At 55.3% G+C, this 27118-nt stretch overlaps 2 protein-coding genes across 2 annotated transcripts; one reads left to right on the top strand and one right to left on the bottom strand.

The window, feature by feature from the left end:
• The first annotated feature begins 3117 nt into the window (after nt 1-3117).
• Nucleotides 3118-8355, top strand: GNB2 (G protein subunit beta 2). The gene is made up of 10 exons (XM_079782725.1): nt 3118-3291; nt 5577-5722; nt 5971-6009; nt 6116-6222; nt 6551-6614; nt 6699-6861; nt 6956-7022; nt 7305-7506; nt 7595-7811; nt 7892-8355. Exons 2-10 carry the CDS (start codon nt 5666-5668, stop codon nt 7996-7998), a joined length of 1023 nt encoding a protein of 340 aa, XP_079638851.1. The 5' UTR covers nt 3118-3291; nt 5577-5665; the 3' UTR covers nt 7999-8355.
• Nucleotides 8356-10741: 2386 nt separating this feature from the next.
• On the bottom strand, nt 10742-24099 carry GIGYF1 (GRB10 interacting GYF protein 1). Its single transcript, XM_079782712.1, has 29 exons — nt 23934-24099; nt 20534-20661; nt 18760-18988; nt 17916-18064; nt 17780-17838; nt 17555-17665; nt 17333-17462; nt 17129-17224; nt 16883-16994; nt 16668-16776; nt 16264-16304; nt 15871-16041; nt 15394-15647; nt 15155-15263; nt 14496-14633; nt 14200-14300; nt 13835-14006; nt 13547-13713; nt 13347-13447; nt 13147-13263; nt 12925-13025; nt 12723-12805; nt 12482-12622; nt 12172-12399; nt 11752-11936; nt 11495-11655; nt 11241-11404; nt 11029-11158; nt 10742-10929 (listed from the first exon to the last, which is right to left on the bottom strand). The coding sequence occupies exons 6-29, from the start codon at nt 17587-17589 to the stop codon at nt 10877-10879; spliced, it is 3099 nt and encodes a 1032-aa protein (XP_079638838.1). The 5' UTR covers nt 17590-17665; nt 17780-17838; nt 17916-18064; nt 18760-18988; nt 20534-20661; nt 23934-24099; the 3' UTR covers nt 10742-10876.
• Nucleotides 24100-27118: the final 3019 nt, after the last annotated feature.

Below are 27118 nucleotides of genomic sequence, written 5' to 3'. Positions count from 1 at the left end.
ATTTCACTGAGCAAGGAGTGGGGAAGAGAGGTACACAATGGGACCTTGTTAGCTGGTCCGAGCTGGCATAAGTTGACTCTAGCACATCACTGTCCATAAGCATTCAGATGGAGATATTCAGTCTGCAGTCAGATATACACCAAGTCTGCACATGAAAAGAGATATCTGGGCTGCAGACAGAGGTTTGAGAATTATGAGCAATTAGGGGGTAGTTAAAAATCACAGTACTAGATAAAGTCACCAGTGAATAGCACAGAAAGTGAGAAGAGGAGGCTGAAGTCAGGATCTTGGAAAAACAACAACAACGTTTACAGAATGCCCTGAGGAGGGGAAGAAGGTCAAGAAGCCTGAGAAAGAAGTTAGAGGAAGGAGGAAGTGTCTCATTACTTGTCAGAGCCAGGTTCTCCACATGTGCTCCAGGGCTTCTGCCTTCTCAGAGAAATTGGTCATTCATTGGTCATCCCCTACCTCTCTGTATCCTTCGCCTCCCTCACCTACCTTCACCCACCCGTCCTTTCAGTTATCATTTGAACAAGCTCTAGTAGCTCCCATCAAAACACAAATATCTGGACTCCACATCCTCCTTCCACTGATATTCCACTTTCCTACACCCTCCAAGTGAAGATTCCCAAAGCCTTGGTCACTTTGGTTGTCTCCACTGACTCATTTCTCACTCACCCTCAGCCCACTGCGAGCAGAACATCCTTTGCAAATGCTCTGGCAAAGTCACTAGTGGCCTCTGCTTTACTCAATGCTATGTGCACTTCCCAGTGCAGTCTTGCTTCATCGCTCTGCAGCATTCAACACCATTCATCATTCCCTTTTTGGAACACTCTATGCTTTTGGTTTCCAAAAATCACATTCTCCTGATTTTCTTCTTAGCTCTCTGGCTTCTCCTTTGGCAATTTGTGTTCCTCTGCCTGACCTCAGGCCATCTTGTCTTTTCCCCAAACCTCTTTATGACTTCATATGCTCTAAAATGTCACTCTGAAGGATCTAATTCAACCCAGACTCTTCTGCTGAGCCCCAGACCTGTTTGGACAGCCACCTACTGAACATTCTTCCTTGCACCTCTCCTAGATACCTCAAACCTAATACACCCCAACTTAAAACTCTTGCCCTGGCCATTATGGGTCAATTGGTTGGAGTGCCTTCCTGTACACCAAAAGGTCACGGGTTCAATTCCCTGTCAGGGCACTTACTCAGGGTTGTGGGTTTGATCCCCAGCTGGGGTGCATATAGGAGGCAACCAATCCATGTTCCTCCCTCACATTGATGTTTCTCCCTCTCTAAAGTCAATAAAACATATCCTTGGGTGAGGATTAAAGACAACAACAACAACAATAACAACAAACACCTCTTGATCTTTCTTCTCAAATGTGGCCCTTCTCAAATGTTCTGCTCTTAGTAAGTGGTACTTCCAGGATTATTGTTATTTCAATAATTATCTACCATCTGTCTCCTTTATAAACTGCAAGCTCCCTGCATACAGAGAAGGGTGCATGTGTTCCCAGTTGTAGTCTCAGTGCCCAGGACAGTGCCTGGTAGATCATTTGGATTCGATAAATATTTGCTAAATGAGTTAAAATAGGGAAGCATATTGGCACAGAAACTAAAGTGAGAGGAAGCAGTGTCAGATATCCTAGAGCTGTGGTCGGCAAACTGCGGCTCGAGAGCCACATGCGGCTCTTTTGCCCCTTGAGTGTGGCTCTTCCACAAAATACCACGACCTGGGCGAGTCTATTTTGAAGAAGTGGCGTTAGAAGAAGTTTAAGTTTTAAAAATTTGGCTCTCAAAAGAAATTTCAATCTTTGTACTGTTGATATTTGGCTCTGTTGACTAATGAGTTTGCCAACCACTGCCCTAGAGAGATGAACAAAATTGGGTTCTAGTCCTAGGCTGCTAGTTTTCTAAGTGACTTTAGGGAAGTTACTTTGCCCATCTGTATATTGAGAGAAAATTGAAGTAAATTACCTGTAAGGTCCCTTCCAAGTTCTAACATTAAATTGACATCTATTATCTACTGCTAATATATCACTAAATTGGTAGGTGCACATAAATGGAATTTGTGCTTAACTAAGAATGTGACTTTCTTCTTATTTTCTTTAAAAAATTGTGCTTTGAAAACTATTTTAATGCCTATAATAGAGGCTAAATAAAAATTGTTTTGATACTTTACTTTTAAATTACATGAGGACTCAGTGAAGGCTATTCATGTACTTGAACTTTCCAAAGCCTTTTCAAAATCCATGGGAATCTCATCACAATCCAAGGTGACTTGCAGGGCAGGTAGTTGTAAACACTCTCATTTTACAGAGGTGGAAACAGGCCTATACTTACATTCTCATCCCTTTCAGGGGGATTCATGGAAAGACTAGTATTGTTACCATTGCATAGTAAAGTCGCTAAAGCTGTCTTGGTTCATATCTCTACTCTGCAGTCCTAGGAATCACTTCCACTACTATAAATTGGAAACAATGCTAGTACTTAACTTCATAGTATTTTCGTGAGAATTAAGTTAGTATGGAACTCAATAAATATGAGTTATTACAGTGTCGTGCAGACCTGTAAAAAGTTCTACAAAAGCCCACTTTGGTGAGAAACTGCCTCAGCAAGACCCTTCTCACGGCATTCCCAGCTTCCCAAGGGCCCACAGCAGACCCATTCCTTCCTGCTCAGAGATTTTCAGAACTGCTGCCCCTTCCCTCTGCCTCCAGGAGGCCCAGTCCAGGGCGGGTCAGAATCTCCCCAGCGCCAACTCCTGGTGAGGGGCGTGGTCTCATAGGTCGGGGGCGTGGTCAAACAGAGAAGAGGGGCGTGGAGCTTCCCTTCCCAGTCTGGAGCCACCCAATCCGGGAGCGTAGGTCACGTGACCAGAGAGTGGTTTCACCCTCCCCTATGCCGATACCACCTCTTTCAGCTCCAGGGGGGCTGTCTTACTCCTTTTCGGAAAGCAAAGCATTAATTTGGGCCCGTTCTGCGTCGAAATAGTGTGGAGTGATAGCTTCGTTTTGACGGAGTCAATCTTTGCCCCTTAAATAGTATTTTCCGTTCCGGCCTCCCCCCACTAAGTAGTTGGTCTCGCCCAGCCGGGCCCTGGGCGCGGCGGCGACGGCCGCGTCACTGGCAGGCGGGATCCCTCCGCTCTGGGGAGAACAGCGCTGGGCGGTTGAGTTGGGGTGATTGAGGAAATCCATCCGCGTCGCCGCCGCTGCCGCCGCCTCCGCCGCGGAGGAAGACAGGACCTCCCGCGCTTCTCTAGCGACCCTTGGCAGAGTCCCACCGCCACAGGTACCTTACGCTGACAAAAGGAGTCCTCATACCCCCCAGCCCCAAATTCCCATGGGGGGGTGGGGACCTTTCTTCCTTCTGTCTCCCGGGTCTGGCCTCTTGGGAGCGGACGTAACTCCCCAGACCTCCCCTCCCTTCCTCTGGCCCTGTCGCTCCTAAACCCGGAAGGGGAACTGAGGACCCTCGCTCCCAATAATGCACGCCCTCCCTGCACCATTAGGCCCATTTTGCCTGACCCCAGATCCCATCCGGGCCCCGCTTGCCTCTTGATCCCTGAGAAGTTGGGGACAAATTCGGAGCTTCCTCTAGGCCCCGTTCCGCCCCCTTCCCCCTCCCCTACCCCTGTTTGCCCCTGAGTAGCACCCCTCGTGTCCACCCATTTCGGACCCCCGGTAGCATTCATCTTGCAAAACTCCAGAATCCTCAGAGAGTCAGGCAAGGCCGCGAGGCCACCCTTCCCTTCGCCACGATCCTACCCTCGATTTGGGTTCTGCCTGCTTTCTGGCCCCATTGATCTGGAAGGGAGTCCTCGGCACCCCTTTCCCTTTACTAGTCCTAACCCCGAGCCTAGCTCCCGGGAGCCCCCGCCCCCTGCCCAGATTTCTTTTGGGCAAAATGGAGGTCGTGGGGGCCTGAGGGCCCGGCCAACAGCGCTTCGCAGCGCGGCCCCGGCCTGCGCCTTTCAGCTGCAAGATCCGGGACCCTCCCTGGTCCCCTTCCCTTCGCCTGGCCAGGCTTGCGGGGGCGGGGGCACCACAATTTCTCCTTGTGACCCCGGCTGCTGTGTGCCCAGGATTCGGGGGCCCTGAGGGGGTCCTGGCGGTTGACGGGACTGAGGGCTGGGAGCATCGCCCCCGCCCCCAGCGGCTTCCTCCTGGTCGGCCTCCTTCTGCCCCGCGCCTCTGGCGTTGCCGTCCAGCCCGGGCTGCTGGCCGCTGGAAGGAAGGGGCTTTGTCAGGAGCTTGGGAGGTGGTGGGGGGCTTTGCTCCCTCCCCGCTTTTTCTGAGGGGCATCCCTGGGCACCGGCGTAGAAAGCTGAACTGACAGAGGGGAAATGTCAGTGGGGAAGAGGAACGCCCAGGTCTGGGGGAAGTGGGAGCAGGGTGGGGGACGCCCGGGTCGTCCGAGTGCAGGGTGCGTGGCCAGATCACACAGGTGTCCAAAAGGGGGAGCGGGGGGACCGGACTCTGGGTCCTGGAGCGGCGCCAGCCAGGCCCCTGGGGCCCCAGGGACGAGCCCGCGGACTGGGATCCTGGGGTGTCGAGGGCGCAGGGCTGGGCTGCCCTGGGGCCGCCGCTCGCCGGCGCCGGAGAGAGAGCAGCTCCGCGCCTCGGGGCGGGAGACCTCTCTTCGGAGCCCTAATTACTTGTGAGCGGCTCCCGCGGGCTTTCCGCAGCGCGCCGGGGCGGGCGGCCTGGGCTCCGGAGGGAGCAGCGGCTGGAGGCTGCCCTCCCCGCCACCCTCGCCTCCACCTGCCGCGGGCGGGCAGCTAATGGGGTGCAGCCGGCCCAAGGATTATCCGGGGTGAGCCATCCCGAACCTATTAGTGCCCAGTCGGCTTTTCCCAAATCCTGTAAACAGCCACCCTGGCCGGTTCTGGGGAGGAGCAGGAGGCTGGGTCGGGCGGGGGCGATGGGGTCGGGGGTGGGGTCACCCACCCTACAGGTCTCTGCCTTGGATGCGGTTGTCTTGGCAACCAGGCTAGGGTGGGGACACCTCACCAATGAGATGCTCTCATTCCGGGTGACGGTTGCCTAGGCAACCCCACGAACAGCCCAGCTTACCCCTCTTGTCTTCACCCCCCCCACCCACCTCCCAGTCTAAGCTTGGGGGGGTGTGTGCGGAGGGTGTGCGGCTTGTGGGGATGAATTTAAAGAGGCACCGCCCCTTTTAAAATGAGGTGCTAGTTGGGTGGTGCCTGTGTGGGCGGGGCAGACGCCTGGTCTGTTTTGCAGGGACTCTCCACCCCCTTCACCTCCCTTCCTCCCCCAGTTCCTGTCGCGGGAACCCGCCCGGGCTTCTGTCCGAGGGAGGGGTTTCCCCTGCGCTTCCTCTTGCACTTCCCGCTTCGTTTCCGGGGGGCGGGAGGAAGATTGGGGAAGTCAGCTATTCCTAGGCCACATCTCCAGTGGCAGAGGCCCCGGGTTCTGCTGCCGAGACCGAGGCCACCACCGCCGCCCTCTTTCCTTTCCGCCCAGCGTTCACTCCTTCCTGTGGTCTTCAACTCTGCCTTCCCCCCCTTCTTCCCCGTGGCCTCGGGCCTGACGTCTCCCTGCATCCCCCAGGCCTCGGGCCAGCGGCGAGGAGCTGCCTCCCCCAGCCCCCTTCCCGCGGCCCCCAGCCGCCCCCAACCCCGCCCCACGGGCCCGGCGCCATGAGTGAGCTGGAGCAACTGAGACAGGAGGCTGAGCAGCTCCGGAACCAGATCCGGGTGAGGGCCTGGCCGGCTGAGCTGCGGGTGGGGGACTGAATGGGCACGGCCAGGCGACTGTGTGTGTGTGTGTGTGTGTGTGTGTGTGTGTGTGTGTGCTGGATGGGGAGGGGGTGTTCTTTATGTGTGGGGGTGTACCCTAGCCCTTTACTGTCTTATCCTCTCCACTCCCCTGTCTCATGTGTTCTTTCCTCCCCCTCCCCCCTCATCTTCTGCCTCTCTCTGACTGGTTCTGCCATGTATTACAGGATGCCCGAAAAGCATGTGGGGATTCAACACTGACCCAGGTGAGATGAATCCAGTGCTGGACTTGGGGTTAAGGGAAGGAGCCAGGGTTTGAGGCATACTGCTTAGTGGGCTCTGCCTTCTGACCCTGGCTGCTTCCACCTCCAGATCACAGCTGGGCTGGACCCAGTGGGGAGAATCCAGATGAGGACACGGAGGACCCTCCGTGGGCACCTGGCAAAAATCTATGCGATGCACTGGGGGACAGACTCAAGGTGTGTGCGTGGTTGGGACTGGGTGCTAAGCTTTTGTGTTTGCCCTCGGGCGAAGTTTATAGCCGGCAGTTGGGGTAGCGGGGAGGGGCAGCCTTGCAGATCTAAGGAGATGAACAGGATGCCCATGTTGCTGAGTATGTTTGGGAAGACTGACTCCCAGGTATCCCCAGGGGATTGGAAAGAGGCCCATACTGACAGGAACTTCTGGACTGTTGCTGGGAGTTGTCTCAGAAGAGCCTCCCACCAGATGGGAGGCTGGTAAGAGTGTCCTTCCAGAGGGGGCTTCGCACCCTGACCCCTCTGTCTCTCCCTTGCCACTTTCCAACAGGCTGCTGGTCAGCGCCTCCCAGGATGGGAAGCTCATCATTTGGGACAGCTATACCACCAACAAGGTAGAGGTGATGCCTGAGGCTGGATGGGGCTGGGCTGCAGGCCCTGCCTGGTTTCTGACCCTGGGCACTGCCCCTCCTCCCTAGGTCCATGCCATCCCGCTACGTTCCTCCTGGGTTATGACCTGTGCCTACGCGCCCTCAGGGAACTTTGTAGCCTGTGGGGGGTTGGACAACATCTGCTCCATCTACAGCCTCAAGACCCGTGAGGGCAATGTCAGGGTCAGCCGGGAGCTGCCTGGCCATACTGGTAAGGGGGGCCTGGTAGGACATAGGTGCTGTTGGTAGGGGAGGGGCTGTGCTACCCTCCCTTAAAGACCTGGCTGACCAGCCTTTTTCCCCAGGGTACCTGTCCTGCTGCCGCTTCCTGGATGACAACCAAATCATCACCAGCTCTGGGGACACCACCTGGTGAGGCCCTGTCATCCGCACTTCCTGCCGAGGGGACACTGCCTCAGTGCTTAGCATGTAGTACACACACCCTGAGCAAGTGAGGGCAGAGCTCTTATTCTGAACATCTAGCCTCCTGTGGTGGTAAGGAGGAGACAAGAGTAGGCTTCTGTGATTCAGTGGCTCCTGATGCCCCTTCCTTGAAGACTGTCAGGGCTGTGCTCACGTGTTGGAGGGTTAGGGAGGCAAGAGTCCTCTCTGCCCTCCTCTCTGATCCCTCCCTTTTTCCTGTCACCTTCCTAGTGCCCTGTGGGACATTGAGACAGGCCAGCAGACAGTGGCTTTTGCTGGACACAGTGGGGATGTGATGTCCTTATCACTGGCCCCCGATGGCCGCACCTTTGTGTCAGGTGCCTGTGACGCCTCTATCAAGCTGTGGGATGTTCGGGATTCAATGTGCCGACAGACCTTCATCGGCCACGAATCCGACATCAATGCCGTGGCTGTAAGTTCTGGGCAGGCTGGCTGGCCCCTCTCTGCCAGGCTTCTGGCCCTGCTCTGTGCCCTTACTCCACTCTGGTTGTGTCCTGTAGTTCTTCCCCAACGGCTATGCCTTCACCACTGGCTCTGATGATGCCACGTGCCGCCTCTTCGACCTGCGGGCGGACCAGGAGCTCCTCATGTATTCCCATGACAACATCATTTGCGGCATCACCTCTGTTGCCTTCTCTCGCAGTGGCCGGCTGTTGCTTGCTGGCTACGATGACTTCAATTGCAACATCTGGGATGCCATGAAGGGTGACCGTGCAGGTGAGAGCTGGGTGCTGGGCTGAGATAGGCTAGGACAGGGAACCAGGCCAGATGAGTTCTGATGTACCCCTCCCTCACAGGTGTCCTCGCCGGCCATGACAACCGTGTGAGCTGCCTTGGGGTCACTGACGATGGCATGGCTGTGGCCACAGGCTCCTGGGACTCCTTCCTCAAGATCTGGAACTAATAGCCCCAATCCCAACTGGGCCCGGCCAGGAGGGGCCTTGCCCACGCCCACACTACAGGCCGGGAGCTTTGGGGCTGGGGCACATGAGCCTCCCTCCCCTGGCCATAGGGCCTTGGGTCCCTGCTCCCCTACCCAGGTTTGGTTCCTCCCGGGGCCCCCACTGTGGAAATAAAGATGGGAATAGAATGGGGGAAGAGGGGCAGAAAGCCCTTCTTTAGCTGCCCTGGGGTCAGGGCCTCATCCCCCTGGAGGGTCAGAGGCAGGCGGTAGAAACTCCAGGGGCTTTTTTAAAACTGGTTTTATTTTAATTTTTATTATATTTTCAGTTTTTCCATAAAGGAACCAATTCCAACTCTGTACCTGGTCTCTCCTCTTGCTTGTGTCTTCCTTACTCTGGGGAGGGCATATCAGCTTGGGGGTAGGGGACCCAAGTAAGGGGCCAGAGAGGAAATTGCACTCTTCCTCAGACCAAAGCTGGAGTCATAGGCAGGAATTTTTGCCCAGCAGGGTTGTATGTGTTCCTCCTAAACACACACAGCCCTCCATTCTGACTGACCAACCACACCATGTCTGCAGTTCTTTTGAATTCCCAGCTCTGACTCTCCTTCCCCTACACCCTCTTTCCCCAAGAAAAGATGCAGAAGCTGAAGGGAACACACACCAAGTTTTATTGGGGGTAGTATTTACAGGGGCAGGTAGAAGAGGGAGGAGTAACAGGGTGGGGGAGACTTCGGGTACAAGGCAGACAAGGGGATACAGAAGGCCCTTGCACCTCACCCTAACCCCAGGAAGGGCAGGCGAGCAGCCAGGGCCCAGGAAGACGGGCTGGGAAACAGCAATGGGGGGATGAGTCCCTGGGCTTTGGAGGGCTCAGGGGCTTGTAAACATTGACCACTCTCAGAAGGGGACAGGGTGGGAGAGGGTTCCCCCTACACTTCCTCACAGGGTTAAGGCCTCTCCAGGCTCAAAGTCTCTTTAGCTAGGGGGGAAGGGGAAGGAAGAGAGGGGAAGAGTGTTATCCCCCCTCCCCCTGCATTGGCTGCGGCAGGGGTGGGGGCAGTTACATTCAGTCACAACAGTACTCCCCCCACACCTCTAATGCCGCCAAATACTGGCGCAAGGAAAAGGGGAGCTGGGGGGCCAGCAGCAGCAAGACACTTCACCCTGGCCCATCACCCCCTTATTGCTTTAGAGAGAATATTGTCTTTTCACGGACGCTAACACTGTTGAAACCAGGGAGAAGCAGGTGGAGGGAGCCCCTCCACCCCTCAAGGCCAGCTTTATTCCCCCAACACTGACCCAGTTGCCACTTTGGTGCAAAAACAAATGAACAAACAAAACAACCACCCCAAAACAAACAAAAACACGTGGTCTCTCTGGGGATGGATGGGGGAAAGGAACTGGGGCCGCTCCCCATTTCCCCAGGGCAGGAAGGAGAAATACATTCATGGAGGGGAGGCAGTGGCAGAATCCTGCCCTAATACTGCACTCTGAGCAGTGAGGTCAACAGGAGAAATTAGGTGAGAAACCCAAAAGATACAACAAACTTAAAACACACACACACACAAATGAAGACAAACCCAGGCAGGTGATTGGGAATAGGTCCATGAGCAGAAGGACCACCTCCCCCTGACTTAGGCGAAACAACACATCTATTCTTGACCCCCCACCCCCCAACCTTACCCAACATTAAAAATGTATCAGGGGAGTAGGGAGGGGAGAGGCCACTCACTCTCCAGTTTGGTCAATGGAGGGGTCAGGGCAGAGCTGGGTGGTCCACATCCCATAGCCAGCTGGCTGCAGGTGGAAAGCTCCCTTCTAACAGCCCCCACACTGCAACCTGAAGCCCCACGCTGCCCACTCCCTTGGCCTCCTGGGCCCCTCTTCTCACCCCCTTCACAGGAGAAATAGTCATTACGTGGTGCCTCTCTCCAGCCCAGGAGGAACTAGTCCCACCTCACTCGAAGGGATGCAGCAGGGGCTTATGGCCCAAAGAATACATTCATGTGGCAAGGCAGGGAGCTGGGCTTTCAGCTTCACACCCAGTTCCCCTAATGGCAGCGGCGGGGGAAACCCCTCACCAGGGCCAGAGTGGAAGTTCTGCTGTCCCGACAGCCAGATGAGGTTGGCACTGGCTGGCCCTCTGCCATCTACCCCGTCAGCCACCTGGGGACGGGAGGTGGCCTGGCCCATTTGTGCAACTTTCCCCCAAAGCAGCAAAGCCAAGGGACTCCTTTAGCCCCGACCCCGGACACCTCTGCCACAGTCATAGCAATAAGGGGGCCTTTCACAGCAGTCCGGCCGGTGGGGCTGAGGGGACCTTGCTGTGCAAACTGCTGGCACCCCAGCTTCCAGTTACCTCAATGGCCCATCTGGCAGGGCAGGGAGGGTAAGTGCAGCCTTGGGGGCCAGGCAGGACAGATTGATGGGGCCATATCCCCACTGCCCAAAAATAACAGTGTGTTTTTTCTTTCAGCCTCCTAACTTTTTTTTTCTCATTGTTTTTCTTTTTTCTTAAAAAAACAACACAACCCAACAAAACAAAAAACTCTGGACCTTCCATTGTCACCCCCACAATCCCCAGAGGGGGAAGGGGTGCTTAGAGTCTAGTTTTTAACAATTTCGTCTCTCCTAACGTTTTCTTCAATGTTTAGATTTTTTTTTAAAAGGAAAAAAAAAACCTTCCCCCCAAAACTATTAAAGTGCCTCGTGGTGGGTGAGTTAAGGTGCATCGTGTGGTTTGTAACAAGTGCTGGGGACCCTGCCCCTGCTTCCTCCTATGCTCCTTATTGGGAGCCTGCAAGCTGGGGACCCAAGAGTCCAAGCTGCTGCTGTTGCCCCTGGCCTACAGTCCAGGGGGGCTGGTGGGACGGGCTGGTCAGTAGTCATCCACGCTCTCGATCTCACCAGAAGGTCCATGCAGGGAGTACCCTGAAGCCGGAAGAAGCTGGGTTTGAGCTCTTTCACCCACAGGTGCCTGCTCCAAGCTGAGGAAGGAGCCTCCTTACTGACCGCATCCCCAAAACATACCCAAGATGCTAGGGTCCGAGTGTAGCATTAGTGCCCTCCTCTTGGCCTTGCTGCCCTCCCCAGGGCCAAGTTTGGTGCTGTGGTTGGTCTGAAAGGCGGTCTGCAGAGAGCCGCTGCTCAACCACGCCTCCTGCCAGGCAGCAGAAAGGGAGAGGGAGTCAGGAGGGTGCTGGGCAACCTCATCCGCACCTGCAGGGGATGCGAAACCTCACCTGCTGCTGTTGCCGTTGTTGGCTGGCTTTCTGTTTAGCCCTCCGTTCCAGGAATTGTTTGGCAAATTCTTTGGCTTCCAGCGTGTCCCCCAGGCAGGAACGAATATAATCGTGGACATCATAGGGGGATTCCACCTCTTTGAGGATCGCTACAGCCATGGGCACTATAGGGCAGGATGGTGGCTGTCAGGGCCCACTTGATGCAGGTCTGGCACCTCTGGCCCAGCCCAGCCTCCCAGAGTCTGCCCCTATACCATCCAGGCTGCCCGTGGTGCTCAGTGTGTGCAGCATCTGCTCACACCACTGGGTGAAGCCATCCTGGGGCCTGGGAATGCCCTGTAACAGCTTCAGCAGCTTCTCTTCCTCCTCTGTCTTTTTGCGCACAGGCCGACCAGACAGGTGGCTATACGAGTCACTAGGTTGGATAAAGACAGATTAGAGACAAGAGATCAGTGCAGATGTTCTTCATCCCTCCAGCCCTAGCCCAGACCCTGCAGGCCCTGGCACCCACCTGAGAGAGGGGCTGCTCCGGCTGTTCTTCAGGCCCAGGCTGCGGGCCAGGCTCCCGCTGCTCTTGACGGTGTCCTCCCAAAGCCCCAGGCCGACATTGCTGCCCCCACTCTTGTCGGGCCCGCCCCACAGCGGCCCAGACTCAGATACCCACTGGTTCACGGGAGTAGCGCCCAGGCCCCCAAGCTGGTGTAGATGGCAGAAAGTCAGGGTGGCCCAAATAGGGAAAGAAAGCTAAGTGGGGAGGCTTGTAAGGATCACATAGGGGGGCAAAGTAAGGATCACATGGAAGAGAGATCCTTCAGTCATCCATGGACCAGCGCTCCCACCCCACACCCAAGTCACCCTGAAAGCTGACTGGAAGGGGTTCCTGCAGGCCCCAAACTTGCAAGTCAACCGGGGAAGGGCCCAGCTTGCTCACCACTCGGTGGTTGGGGGCCTGGGCCCGCGATGACTCCCGAGGCAGAGGCTGCTTATGCAGCTGTCGCTCGCTCTCCAACTGCAGTTCAAGCAGCGTCTTCATGGAGAGTCCTTGCTTGGCCAGGCCAGCCCACAGTGGGGGTGGGGAGCTGGGTGCAGGGGGCACTGGGACGGCGGCCACTGCCTGCTGCTGCTGCAGCAGCTTCAGTAGTAGCTCCTGTTGCCGCACCTGAACCAGTGAGTCAGTGAGGGCCAGCAATCTGGCCCAAAGCTCAGGCCCAAGAAGCGGGAGGGCTCAGCTGGGAACCCACCTGCTTGCGCCGAAACAACTCCTCTTCCTCCTGTCGCCGCTTCTGCTCCTCCTGTTGCTGCTGGCGTCGCTTCTCTTCCCGGCGCTTGCGCTCCTCCTCTTCCCGCTTCACCCTGAGCTCCACTTCTCTGCGCTCTTGGAACTGACAGTCAACAAAATCAGCCGTCAGATGTGGGGGCTGACTTCCCTGCCTCAGTTCAGCCCTTGACATCAAGGATTCCAGCCCCAGGATGCCTACTCACTTTATGTTGCAGCTGGAGTTGTTCTAGAATTGGACCCTGAGTCGAAGAGTTAATTGGTATGTCCCATAGACTGGCCTCACCGCCTGCAAGAGGCAAAGGCAGCTGCAGGAGGACGCTCAGGCCCCTGGACTGAAGCAACCTGAGGGGTAGGTGAAGCCCCTGAGCTCCCTACTCCCCCAGAGACTACTGGCTGGACACACACCTGATTGTGATGAGGCTGAGGTATGTATATCCCAGAGGGAGCCTGAATCTGGCACCGACAAAGACCGGTTCATCGTCGGGAGCAGGTTCTGGTCCCCACTTCTGAGGAGCAAAGCACTGATTCTCAGCAATCTAAACCCATCTCCCCACTTTACATATCCTGAGGGTTCACACATGCAGCCAAGCAAAGACTGCGATGTGACAGGCAGAGCAGCCCACAGACCTGAGGGGTTTGAGAGCTTGGAGCTGCTGCAGGAAGGCGGTAAGCTGCTGCTGCTGCGGTGGCGTCAAGTCCCCCAGAGCCACCTTTTCCCGGAGCCCACACTGCTGGAGGGGGCGGCTGTAGAAAGGAAGACAGGTATGAGGGGGCCGCCCATATAACCCGTGTCCATCCCTACTCACAGGTCCTCCTGGGCCCTGTACCTGTTGACCAGCTGAAGAAACTGCTGGTGCTGCAGTTGCTGGTACAGTGCCGCTGCTGCCAGCTCCTGTTGCTTCTTCAGCCGCTCCTGGTCCATGTTTCCCTGAGTAAGGATGAGAGAGAGTATTCCTTGTTATGCTCCACACAACCGGGTGACATCCTGCCTCCCCTCCCTGCCTCACCCAAAGGTGGGTATGCTCACCAGCAGTGGGGGTGGTGAGGGCCCGGGGGCAAAGGGGACACGACCCCACATCTTGATCACCTCACCAAGTGGCTGGAAGCCCTCATCACAACCACGCTTCACAAGCAGGGCCATGGAGAAATAGCCCGCCTGGAACCACTCTGCCATCTCTTGTGTTGTAAAGGGGCCTGGACAGGCAGAAAGGGGGCTGTGGTCAGAAAGGTATGCCAGAGGAACCCTGAAAAGACAATGATGGTGTGCCACTACCCATAGCAGCCCCTCCGGCATGCCCCCACTCCCCACGGGCACCTTGGATCTCTCCCTGTGGGTCCTTGTAGAACCATTTTCGGGCTGCACCATGGCTGAGAGGGAGGGCAGTGGCAGCTGCAGAGTGTCGCAGGCCCTGGGTGTGCATGGCAGCCGTGAACTGCTCCTCCTCCAGGGAGCTGTCTTGTAGGGATGCCACAAGCTTCTCTGCCTCCTGGGAGCCCAGGGAGAGAGGGAAGGCTCAATTGCCCAATCACGCAATAGCAGGACAGGGCTGGGGCTAAGATCAAGCGAGGGTGAGCTAGACACAGTGGGACAGATGGGGAAGAACAGACAGACAACAGCTTTCTGTCCCCCTGTAGGGGAGGATCCCTAGAGCCTTCTTAGGCCCCCTGCCCCCACCCAACCTGCTGCAGGTGCTTCAAGCCTTCATCATCTTCCAGATCTCCAGGCGGGCCGGGGGGTGAGCCCACTCCAGGACTCAGCTGCATGCCCCTCAAATCATCTCCTGGGAGCAAAGGAAGGTGGAATGGAGGGTCCAGAGAAAGTGCAAGACAGTCCCCTATCCACCCTCTTCTAGAAAAGCAGGCTCTACTCTAGCTCTCACACAAACAGCCTGTGCACCACCTTCCCCTAAGGAAGAGGCAGGTTTTCACCACCAGCCCTTGGTTCCAGAGAAAGGGCAGCCCCAACCTCTGGCTACCTTCAGTGACTGGCAGGTCTTTCTCCACAGCATCACCTCCTTCCCCATTAGCTCCCCAGAGCGGGCCCAAGGTAGCCAATGGGGATGGAGAGCTGGACTTCTCCTCTGAAGGTGGCAGTGGGGTCAGTTCCTTCCCACCTGAAAAAGGGTAATTACCAGACTTCAAAACCAAAGAGCCAGAGTCTTTAAAAATAGCACAAGCCCCCATTTATGGCCAGATCTTGGGCTTCTAGGTAAAGAGTCCACCAACGTAACTCTGGTCATCTTAACTAACATTCAGTAACTCAACACCGCAAACTACTTTGCACACTTCCTCTTTGCCCCTATAATACTGGACACTGGCATGTGTCCATGGCACTGTCCAGGGCTTATGCACAATACCATAAATTTACTATTATGTTCTACAGATTCTTCAAGGGATTTGCAAAGGTCATTTTGATCACGCTTGATTTTCATATGACACACTGCCTTTAAAATACAGCCCTGCTGTTTCTGGGTTCCTTCCCACACCTGTCAGTACCTGCTTTTCTGGAGTTTCTAAGCAGCCTTCTCCTAAAGGTGAGTGGACAGTCAGTACCCAGCCTGGTGAGGGAACCCTCTGCCAACCTAGGCCAGTTCAGGCTCTCAGGCCTTCTCCTTATTCCACCCTGCAGGCTTACCTGCCTCAGGTCCCTCCTCATCCAGCCCTTCGGAAGGCTCTTCCTCCTCTTCCTCCAGACCCTGGAAGTCAAGCTCCTGCTCCTCAGGAATAGACTCCTTGGGGCCCTTCTGCATGGGATTAGAGAATACAATGGGAGGTTAGCGGGCAGAGGATAAACAGGTGGGAGTAAGAGGACCCCATCAGGCAGGTTCCCACCAATCTCTAATAAAAATCTTCCCCTGGCCGCCTCATGGATACCTTGAGAGGCAAGAAGGCTCCAGAGGCATCGAAGGTGCCCATTTCTTCATCCTCATCATCCAGGCACCACTCTGGGAGCCCGTCCTTGTCATCATCAAAGCCATCAGGCGCTCGGCACCTCCGGAGATGAGAGCTGCTCCCCCCACCCCGCCCTTCCTCTTCACCACACCCTCCTCGATCCCCTCGCAAATCAAAATCAAACTTGCGACGGCGGTCCCCATGTTCCCGCCAGCCAGCCGAGCGGGGGCCACCATCTGTGCAGGAAAAGTCAGAAGGAGAATCAGTCTCCCAGTCGAGCCAGAGGCTTCTCTTCTGCTGCCCACAGGACCCCTGGGGCCCCCGGCATTTCCAGGACTTCTCCCCACCCATCTCACTTGAGAACACTTTTAGTCCCCTCCACCTGGCCATGAAAGCCCCCTGCATGGGATGTTCTTGCTGCTCCCACCCCCTACAACACCCATCTAGCCCCAATCTCACCAGGGCTAGATGAACGCCAGCGGTCACCATCTCGCCGGGGTCCTGCCCCAAGTCTCCAGCTGCCCTCCTCCTCTTCCTCTTGCTCCTCCCGGAGAGAACGCCAGTTCTCGCTATCTGAGCGGGCATGTTCCTTCCTCGGACCAGCCCCTCCCTCCTCAAACCCGGATCGTGCTTGGGGGCAGGGGAAGACACAGTCAGCAGAGTGGCAGCCACAGTCTCCGGAAGACTCTTTCTATAATCCTCACTGACCAAGAGGAGCCCAGCTCCAGGTTCTCTTGCCCCACCCCGCACCTTCCCCAGGAAAGGCCCCCCTCACTGGGGCCACCCATTTCCATCTCCCCCCACCTCGCAATGACCGTCAGGGCCTGGAACCTCCCTCACCACTATCCATACCTCCATCCCTCCTGGCCGACTTCTCAAACCGCCTCTCGCCTCTGCAGGAGGGAAAGGTGTTGGTCAAAGGAGGACAGCTTCCCATCCCTGACTTTTGAGATCTCTGCACCTGTCCATTCTGCTCTGAGAAGGGAGGGAGGGGATGGGGGCCTAAGAAAAAGTCAGACCTGGGAGAGAGCCCAAGGGGGCACACAGAACAGAAGGTACAGAACAAATGGGGACTAAGAAAATCAGAAGGGAAGGGCAGGGGTCAGAGGGCAGAGAGAGCAGTTGCTGACCAGGGCTTATTTTTCTCCTGCTGCCCTCCAATGACAACGACCTAAGCCTTTCTTCATGGGATCCAAGATCTTAACCCTAGGGCTTTTCTCTGCTCTGCCTCTACGCCACCTCCTTCCAGCCTGCACCTGTCATCCCAACTCTGGCTGCGCTGGATCTCCCGGGGGTTTCGACCAAAGGCCCCGTCGCCTTCTTCAATGCTTCTTTGGTAAAAGCAACTGTCACCACGGCCACGACCTGGAACAGGAATGAGATGCACATAGGAAATTTGCCAGATCATCTCTGCACATCTTCAAACCACAGGCCCCACCACCTGCTACCCCAGCACGTTATCAGCCCCTACCTCGGCTCCGAGTGCTGCCCCTGCCACGGGAGGCGGCGCCTGGGGCGGGGCCAGCCCCTTTCCCCATCAGCCTCAGCACAGCCACACTGTTCACTGACAGGGAGAAGTTTCTCTGAGGAGGGAGCCAGGGGTGGGAGTGAGGACCCAGGTACCTGACTGCCCCCACCCTGTCCAGAACTGTACCCTCCACCACCTGTCTTCCCAATCCAGCCCCTCCAAGATGGAGCTCCAGTGCCCTAGCCCCACCTGCTCCTCTTCGGTCAGAGGCTCCAGTGCCAGGGGCTGCAGTGGCTCCTCCTGTAGCACCGCAGCAAATTCCTTGTCCTGCAGCTCATCTGGGACCTGTCAATCAGGGCAGGAGGGCCGAGATACCACATGCTCCTGGGAACTCTCCACCGACTAAGGACAGGCAATTGGATCACATACCCTTCCCTACACCCACCCTCCCACCTTGTTCTCCTTGACGTAGAGAGCCAGCATCTCCTCTCGCCCGTATCGATAGTCGGCCAGCTTGTACTTGGGCATGGCAGGAGAAGGGGGCGGGGAGGCCACGCTGCCACCGCTAGAAAGTGCCCTCAGCCTAGAAGGGACATAGGGAAGAAGAAAGACCGGAATTTGAGCAGCTCTATTCTTTCTGGCTTTACCATGCCACCCAAAGCATATGTGACTCACCACTCAGGCCCAAAGTTGAGGGTCTCTGCTGCCATTGTGGAGCTGGGTGTGTCCTAGAGATCCGAGGAGATGAGCAGGGGTGAGGGGACCTGGAGTTCACTCTCCAAACACCTGTGGAGGCAGAGGGGACACCGGGCTTAGAGACAGCACACCCAGATAACCCTGAGAGGATGCTTAATAGGTCCCCACCTTGGTGGGAATGTAATGGGCTCTAAAAGGACTCACCTAAACCAGCCACGTGCCACTCACACCATGAGCTAACCAGAGTCACAGCAGGGGAAGACCTAGGGGTAAGGTAGGAATCAGGGCAGCTAGGACCCTTCTGTTTCTGCAGGGGGGCCCTCCCTCACCCCAAACCCACCTGATAGCCTTACTCTGGGCAGCAGGTAGAGTACGGACCAGCCTCTCTTCAGGCAGGAGCCTATGCTGAGTGAACCAGGGGCCCCAAGCTACTAGATGTTGGTCTGACCAGTGGTGCCCAGGGAGGGACCTTCACATCTGGGAAAAATCCTTAATGAGACGAGGGGAAGAAGGTGGGTTAAATTAATGGGTCAGGCGGGTCTCCCTGCCTGTGGCCTACATAACGGTGACTGTAGCCTCTACTCCTTCTCATTTCTGTCCCCCATCTTTGGTCCCACAAACAGTTAGTTCACCCAGCAAAGCCTGACTGAGGTGCTGGAGGTGGGCAGAGAACACTCCAGGCACCTCTCTAGGTCTCAGCACTCTGGCTGCATGGCATAGCATTCAGTAAGGGGGTGGTTAAGGTTTGCATGGACATTCAGGACAAAGATAAAACAAAAACAACCAAACAAAAAAGAAAAATCCCACTGAAACCACAAATATTCCAGAGAGAAAAAAGGTCAGTTATGGAGAGAAGGATTAGAAATTAATCTGGGAGAAAAATTACTTTCCTTCTGAAAAATTTCAGAGCTGGCTGCTTGGCAGCTAGAATCCAGAGACTCAGTTTCAAGAGAAACCCCGTACAAGGGGAGTGGGGGTGGGATGCTATTCCAGGGACAAAGGTGGGGCACATGTTGAAGGCTTCATGAAGGCAAGCCCAGCCAATGCACCCATGGGCTGGTTTACCAAATAGGAACCAACCCCAAAGCCCCTCCTTCCCAATCAGGAAGAACCCAGACCGAAGTAAAACGAGCCAAGAAAGGAACCAAGTTAGGATGATACCAGTTGGGAAGAAGGCCCCTCACCATAAAGTCCAAACGAGCTCAGAGCTACTGAGGCTGACAGAAGCGGCGGCTTTGGCAGCGACCCGTCCCTCTAAGGACCAATGAAAGATGCTCTCAGAAGGCAGCTCATCCCTGGCGGTTCCGGGCAAGCAGGGTCTCAGGTGGCTGCGCAAGGATTCTCTCACTGGTTGGGAAGAAGGCTGGACTGGAGTGCCCCCACAATGCCCATTAACTCCAAGACTCCACAACTCTGGGAAGGAAGAAGAAGGGTTTTTACCAGAGGGGCCAAGGGGCAGAGGCTCTTTGACCTACAGCTGCATACCAGAAGAGAAAACTCTACAACAGACACAGTACCCACTCCCAGAATCCCAGCATCTCAGGATGAAATGGAGCTTTTAAGACCATCTAGAATGGGGCTGACCTCTCCCAGCATGAGCATCTCTTCTACAACTGCTCTGGCTGGATATTCATTCCTGGTGATGGAACACGATACGGCACACACGGCCGTCAGAAGACAAGTCTGTTGAAAAGCTCTTCCTTTCATGGAATGCAAGTAAGCCTCCCAGACAGCAGAGTAAGGTTACTTCTTTCAATGCTACAACCGTTATGTAATTTGGACAATGGATGAACCTTAAAGACTGTGCTAAGTGAAACAAGCCAGTCACAAAAGAACAGACATTGTATGATTCCTCTTATATGAGACTAGAGGCCCAGTGCATGATTGAATCATGCACGTGTAGGGTCCCCTACACGCTTTCGCTTTCCATCGCGGGGGAACTGGGTGCCTGTCCGCTGGTGCACCAGGCCTTTCAGAAGCCTCTGGCTCGGTGGAGGCTTCTGAAAGGCCTGGTGCCGGAGCAGACAGGCACCCAGCTCCCCCGCTTTTGATGGTCTGAGGTGGGATGTGAGCTCGCTGCCCCAGAGGCCCCTTCTGTGCCGCAGCACAGCCATGGCGCAGCACAGCCATGGCGCAGCACAGCCATGGCGCAGACGCTGAGCTCGCGCCACCCCGGCCACCCCGAGCCCCGCCCCCTGCGCCTCCCGCTGGCCCAATCGTGGGCGTAGCGGAGTGATGGTAATTTACATATCACCATTTTATTAAGTAGGATTCCTAGAGGACTCAAATTCAAAGAGAGGAGAGAGTAGAATGGTGGGGGCGGGGATCTGGGACAAGGGGAGTTGTTTAATGGGTACAGAGTTTCAGCTGAAATGGGGCAAATGAAAAAGTTCTGGAGATGGAGGGTGGTGATAGCTGAACAATGTGAATGTATTTAATGTTGCTGAACTTTACATTTAAAAATGATTAAAATGGCATATGTTATATTTTACCACCATTAAAAAAAAGGTTTAGCCGAGACCTGTTTGGCTCAGTGGATAGAGCGTCGGTCTGCGGACTGAGGGGTCCCAGGTTCGATTCTGGTCAAGGGCATGTACGTTGGTTGTGGGCACATCCCCAGTGGGGGGTGTGCAGGAGGCAGCTGGTCGATGTTTCTCTCTCATCGATGTTTCTAGCTCTCTATCCCTCTCCCTTCCTCTCTGTAAAAAATCAATAAAATATATTTAAAAAAAAAAAGGTTTAAGGAAAACAATAAAAGGCATTTGGGGATAGCTATCACAAACTTAAGTCTTCCCCATTTTAAGAAAAACACCTCAAATTCCTTCAAACAAATCTTAGGAGAGGCTGTTCTGAGCCTCCTCCAGCTCACTCCAGAATGCCCATCTTCTAGAGGAACGAAGGAGTCCTGTGGCACGGCAGGCTGCTATGGGGAGAGGGGAACGGAAAAGGGGCACTCACCCTCCCGCCCGCCAGGGAGTGGGGCAAAGGCGGCACTCCTCGGTGCTTTCCACAGCTGCCTTTGCCTCTGTCCTGGTTGCAATGAGCAAAGTGAAGAAAAACGGCTCCCAGTGTGAGAAGCAGGATATCTGCAGAGGCAAAATGAGAAGCAGTCAGGGGTCGGGGTGGGGAGCACAGGAGCAGTTGGAGAAAAAGGCCAAGACTCCAGGAGGAGAATCTGGTCCCAGAGCTGGTAGCTGACTGGCCCTTCCTTGCCAAGCAGCATGCATGCCTCCCCTAACTTCCACCCTTCTAAATAGGCATGTATCTGTCCACATGCTTCCTCGAAGCCAGCAGTTCTCAACTTGGGAGAAGAGGCGGGGAGACATGTGGCAAAATCTGGAGACATGTTTGACTGGCATCACTGGAAGGTGCTACTGGCATCTAATGGGTAGAGACCAGGGATGCTGCTAAACATCCTATAATGCATAGGACAGCTTTCCACAACAGAGAATTAGCTGGCCCAAAATGTCATTATTGCCATGGTTGAGAAACCCTCCTCTATGCCACAAGCAGAAGTAACGCCTATTCTTTGTTTATAGAGAAGAATGAAAGACCAGAGAAACCAAATTTATTGATAAGAGCAAGGAAATAATTCCCTAATTATACTGTCCCATGAGAGAAATCTGAAACCCTGCTAGGAGGGAAATCCTTGGGAAAAAGAGTAGGTTTTTTTAAAAAAATTATCCTGGGGGGATGGGGGGGGGTAATGGGAGAATAAGGACACATATGTAACACCTTAATCAATAAAGAAATTTAAAAAAAAATTACCCTAAGTTTCTCTATTACACACTCTCAAAGCCAAGCATTTGGATTCCTTTCCATGGAAGGGTGGGAGTCAGCAGGCAGAGTAGTGGGGAGAAGGCCTTTCCTGGCTACTAAGGATCTCCTCATAGGCTCCTTTCAACTTAGCCCCCACCCCTCACCATCTGCCTGCCTCCTCTACCAGCTCCTCTTTCTCAGGCCTCAGTACACCCTCACACCCCTGGCATCTGAGTTATTACTATTAAAAGGCTGCCCCCTGCTGGAGTCAAGGAGACAGGACACACACTGATCCTGGGTGCTCACAACAGGCTTGAAGGAACAGGAGGGGCGCCTGTTCTCTGGGGTTCAGACCCAGAGAATAGGCAGTCCCAGTGCACACTAAGTTAAGAACATTACTTCCTCATTCCATCACCCCTAAAATTAGTCCCAATCCAAAGCAATGTGCCTTGGCACGGAAAGGTACCACTATTAACAGAAGTAGAATCCCAAATTCCCCAACATTTGAGTAACTGCCCAGCCTCAAGCCTGTTGGAGGTGACTCCGCCCTTTGTCAGGATGGAAAGATTCTCCCTGCATGGTAAATGAGAACTCTTTGAGGCTTAAAAAACGGTGCAAGCCCTGGCTGCGGTGCCTCGGTTGGTTGGAGCATCCTCCGTGCACCAAAACGTGTCAGGTTCCAATTCCTGGGCAGGGTACATACATATTCAGGTTGTGAGTTTGAGCCCCCATCCAAGCACATGGGAGAGGCAACTGATCAATGTTTCTCTCTCTCTCTCCCCCTTTAAAAAAAATCAATAAAAATTTATAAACACACACACACACACACACACACACACACACACATAGTGTAAGCCCAATCCTCTTGGCTGGTCAGCTATCCCAGCTCTATACTCTCTGAACTATCCTGACAAATGCGCAGCGTGTCTACTAGTTCACAGTTTTTAAAGCACTTTTCACACTTTTAACTCACTTGATCCCATCTGCCCACTTGCCCAGTCTTGGGCTCCAGCCAGGGAAAACAAGGAGGGCGGGCTGCAGCCGCCCCAGCAGGGGACCCAGAAGTCCCTAGACACTCTATCCAGACTGGAGAACCACCCCAAACTCTCAAGCATACTTTGTGAGTTTTAAGCCATTTTACATTTCTTGTTAGAATTTTTAAAATCCTTCACAGAACTGCTAGCCTCTTCTCACCTCTGCTCTAAAGTGCGTCTATTTTTTTTCTATTCCAAACTCCAACCACAGACGTAAAATGGAGGGCAAACTGGGGTCCTTTAACCCATCAAATCACACACAATACTAACACACCCACTGGCTGAAAAAGCCAGACAAGGGGTCTAAGAACACAACTCACTGGACTGCAGCCACCATATGGTACCTGGATCCCAGGCCATGGCAGCAACACCAAGTCCAGATCGGCCCCAACCATTCCCAATGACATGCTAGACCTACAATGCGGGAAATACAACTGGAGATGGAGCCAGGGTGGGTGCCCTGGGACCGCACAGGGAACCGTGCAGATGAAAGAACCAGAAAAGCAAACTCCCACACACTGTGAGCCGCAAAGGGGACCCGCCTGTCGGTACCCATGCTGTTTCAATTGCAGAGGCAAGTTGGGGGGCTCTTGCTGGGGAGAGAAGTTTCAACTGGCATGTGAGCGGAGAGGCTGCTGACCGTCGGGAAAGCAGTAATGAGAAGCAGGAGGGGAGGACGACTGGGGTGGCTGGAGGGAAGACCCGGCCAGCAAGTACTGATTTAGCATCTCCCGGGGACAACCTGATGGACCAGACCTGGAAGCTTACTGGGAATCCCAGGAATGACGGAGTAAGAGGTAAGACGGGAGGATCTCCTTAAAGTTAACTTGAAAAAATAAAAATGAAAAAGCCAGTGTGGCGGGGGCTGTAGCCGGGGAGTTGCTGCCTCGGGGGCGACGGGCCGGGAAGCGCCCAGACGGGCATCGGGAAAGGCTAACGTGTCTCATCCCACCGGGCGGCCGGGAGGAGGGAGACCCCGATGACCCAGCACTAATGTCGCCGGCGGAAAGTAAATTCAGGTGCAGACCCAGCAGAGGAGGAGGCTTCCCCGTTCGCCCAAGTGCAGTGCTGGGACCTGAAGACCCGCGGGGCCCAGCTCATTCCAACACGGACCCGGAGGCACGCTGAGCAGTCTCCGGGGGGCGAGGGGCGTGCGGGTCGGCGGCGCGCGAGCGGGTCTGGTGGAGGATGCTGGCAGGGGGAGACCGGGGACCCCTGGCCGGGTTTTGGAGGGGCCGGAGGACGACCGTTAGGAGCGCGGGGGTGGGAAGGAGGCGGGCCGGCCCGGAGGACAGCGTGCCCTTCAGGGAGGGGCGCCAGGTGCCCGGGGCGCGGGCAGCCGCCCCCCGGGAGGGACGGGGACGCTGGAGGCCGCGCCGGGGAAGGGGCCGACAGGGGGGCTAGGAGGCGGACGCACCGGGCGGCAGCGGCCTCGAGAGCGGCAATGAAGGTCCGTGCCGGCAGCCCGCGCTCTGGCTCTGGCTCTTGCAGGCTCGGCGCGGCCGCCTCGGCGTCGGGGGCGGGCCTGCCCCGGGCCGGGGGCCGCGGCGCCGCCGAGCGCTTACCACGGCTGGCGGGAGGCGCGGGGCTCCGGTCGCGGGGCGTGGGCGGCGGCGGGCGGGCGGGCGGCGCGCGGCTGGCTGGGGGCGGCGGAGGCGGCAGGGGAAGGGGCGCTGGCGCTCCCGCGGTGGCCGCTCCTCTCTGTTTGTGTTTGTAGCAAGATGGCTGCCCGCCTCGCACCACGTGACGCGGACGCGGGGCCGCAGGGCCGCCCCCTCCGCCGCCGCCGCCTCTCGCCGCGGCCCGGCCGGCTCCGACCCACACGGCCTCGCCAGCTCTCCGCGTGCCCTGCTGGGGCGGCCTGCACGCCCGCCGCCCCCAAGCCCCCCGGCACGTGACCCGGGAGCCCGTCTGGTCACGTGACGCGGGGCTCGCGGCGGTCGGGGCGGGTGGGGGTGCCCCCGGGGTACTCCCTGGCTACCCCTGACGCGTGACGCTCTCTCTACCTTCGTGGAGGCCGCCGCTAGTGAGTGACACCGCCGGCTTCTGAGCAGCCAGTCGGCTTCCTCCAGGAAGCCCGCCTGTGTTGAAAGAGAGGTGCGTTTATCAGGTGCCCTAGGATTCCTGCAAGAAGTGAAGGAACCCCCTGATTTAAAACAGCCCGAGGCAGTACTGGCTGCTGAGACGTGGAGTTTTGACTGGCTCTGCCATTGACTAAGAACTGACTCTCTTTTGTCGTAAGGAGGAGTTAATGTTGTTGGCTGCCCCATCCTCGGCCCCCACTCCACTCCCTTCCTGGAGTGCTGAAATGATTAAAATAAGTGAATGTGAAAGGCTTTGAAAGGATGGTAACTACTATGCAAATGTGAAATGCAGATTGACCCCTCCTTTGTTTAAAGAGGTTTTCAGGAATGACTTTTCTGAATCCCTGAACCTTTTAGGATGAAAAAGTTTTGTGTGTTTTCACGATTTTCCTTGGAAGTCATTCTAGAATGTATATCCTACCGCCCAGCTTCCTAAAATAGCTGTTACCAAATACAAAATAATCCTTCTCAAAACAGGGAAAGTCAGTTCAGACTTGTGCCATAACCAATAGCGGACCTTAGGAGCAACCAGTAAAGCCTTTTGTTCCTGCACCGAATACCTTCCTCTCCCCCCAGGCTTCTATGCATTTTGTAGTTTTAATGTCCGTTTTTTTTTTTTTCAGTTCCCTTGTCTTTCTTGCAGACAGGATCCCTGCCTCTGTTGTCCGTCAAACAGGCTGGAAAATGGCAGTTGTTTAAAGCAAGGGCTCCTGTCCTGGTTCCATCCATTACCAACTGTGGCCTTGGACAAAATATTAATCTCTCTCCTCTGGATTATATAATAAAGCACTTAACACAGTGCTTGGCATAGGGCAAGTACTCCACAAATGTTAGTTAATAGCGGCTTTTGATTACACACAGTCCACAATATTCAGATTATTAACACTGTATGAAAATGTATCAACAGAATCCAGTCTTGGATCAGAATTTTTCTCCTAGAATATGCTCGTCCCCCAACTGCCCCCCTGCTGGCCTGCCTGGTGGTTCCCCAGCTACCCCGCTGCCGGCCTGCCTGGTCACCCCTCAACCAGACAGCTGGGGTATTTTTGTTTGTTTTTTTACTCGAAAGCTTTTTGCCCTAGCCAGTGGTCGGCAAACTCATTAGTCAACAGAGCCAAATATCAACAGTACAACGACTGAAATTTCTTTTGAGAGCCAAATTTTTAAAACTTAAACTTCTTCTAACGCCACTTCTTCAAAATAGACTCGCCCAGGCCTTGGTATTTTGTGGAAGAGCCACACTCAAGGGGCCAAAGAGCGGCATGTGGCTCGCGAGCCGCAGTTTGCCGACCATGGCCCTAGCCGGTTGCTCGGTGGATAGAACGTCGACCCGCGAATTGAAGGGTCCTGGGTTGGATTCCTGACTAGGGCATATACTTCAGTTGCAGGCTCATTCCCTGGTCCTGGCCCTAGTCAAGGTGCCTGTAGGAGGCAACCAATTCCCATCAGTGTTTCTCTCTCTCTGCCTCTTCCCCTCCTTTCCACTCTCTCTAAAAATCAATGGAAAGATATCCTCCGGTGAGGATTAAAAAAACATTTTTTTAAGCTTTTGTTGTTGCTTTTTGTTTGTTTTTTAACTTTGCTAGATTGTGTTCTGGGTAGTTGGAAGTTAGCAGTCTAACTTCTGAATGAGTGAGGTCTTAGCATATCTTATTATTAACTAGAGGCTCAGTGCACGAATTTGTGCACGAATGGGGTCCCTCAGCCTGGCCAGCGATTGGGGCCCAATCGGGCTGTCTCGCCCAGTCCCCGATGGTGGCCGATGGGGGCCGGCCGGCTGGGGAGGAACCACAGGAGGGGTCCAGAGTGTGTCTGGGACGTCTTGCCCAGTCTCAATCTGCTGGACCCCAGCAGCAAGCTAACCTACCAGTCGGAGCATCTGTCCCCTGGTGGTCAGTGCGAATGATAGCAACTGGTTGAGCGGTCGACCGAACAGTCGGACACTTAGCATATTAGGCTTTTATATCTATATAGACTAGAGTCCCAGTGCATGAAATTCGTGCATGGGAGGGGGAGGGGTCCCTCAGCCCGGCCTGCTCCCTCTCCAATCCGGGATCCCGCAGGGATGGGGCCTAAACTGGCAGTCGGATATCCCTCTCACAATCCAGGACCACTGGATCCTAACCACTTGCCTACCTACTGGCTTGATTGCTGCCTAACCGCTCCCCTGCCAGCCAGATGGCCCCCAACTGCCCTCCCCTGCTGCCCTGATAGCTCCCAACTGCCCTCCCCGACCGGCTCATGGCCCCCTAACTGCCCCCCTGCCGACATGGTTGCCCCCCAACTGCCCCCCTGCTGGCCTGCCTGGTCGTCGCCCAACTACCCCCCTGCCGGCCTGCCTGGTCACCCCCCAACTGTCCCCCTGCCGGCCTGGTCACTTCCCAACTGCCCCCCCCCCCCCCCCGCCGACCTGCTTGCCCCTATCCACCTATGGCTTGGCCCTGCCACCATGGCTTTGTCTGAAGGACGTCCGGTCTCCCAGTCTCCTGGTCAATTAGCATATTACCATTTTATTAGTATAGATTAGCAAATGTGAGATTGTAAATTATGGTGGAGAAATGGTACATGGGCAAAGGGACCTCTGTGCACTGGGAGCAGTAGGTGACAGTGGTGGCTTGTGCTGAGCTGAAAGGAAGGGCAAGATTTAGGTACATTTAGGAAAAGTG

The sequence above is a fragment of the Cnephaeus nilssonii genome (assembly GCF_951640355.1).
Source record: "Cnephaeus nilssonii genome assembly, chromosome: 2".
Classification (NCBI taxonomy): domain Eukaryota; kingdom Metazoa; phylum Chordata; class Mammalia; order Chiroptera; family Vespertilionidae; genus Cnephaeus; species Cnephaeus nilssonii.
The sequence above is the reverse complement of the archived record's forward strand: the minus strand, read 5'-3'. Positions and strand labels throughout refer to the sequence as shown.

Excerpts from the sequence above, each read along its gene's own strand:
- GNB2 (XM_079782725.1), top strand. The coding sequence starts at position 5,666 with ATGAGTGAGCTGGAGCAACTGAGACAGGAGGCTGAGCAGCTCCGGAAC. Across the intron at positions 6,615-6,698 it reads ACAGCTATACCACCAACAAG|GTCCATGCCATCCCGCTACG; the intron begins GTAGAGGTGATG and ends CCTCCTCCCTAG. Across the intron at positions 6,862-6,955 it reads GGAGCTGCCTGGCCATACTG|GGTACCTGTCCTGCTGCCGC; the intron begins GTAAGGGGGGCC and ends CTTTTTCCCCAG.
- GIGYF1 (XM_079782712.1), bottom strand. The coding sequence starts at position 17,589 with ATGGCAGCAGAGACCCTCAACTTTGGGCCTGAGTG. Across the intron at positions 16,305-16,667 it reads AGCCAGAGTTGGGATGACAG|AGGCGAGAGGCGGTTTGAGA; the intron begins GTGCAGGCTGGA and ends TCCCTCCTGCAG. Across the intron at positions 11,159-11,240 it reads AACAACGGCAACAGCAGCAG|GAGGCGTGGTTGAGCAGCGG; the intron begins GTGAGGTTTCGC and ends GCTGCCTGGCAG.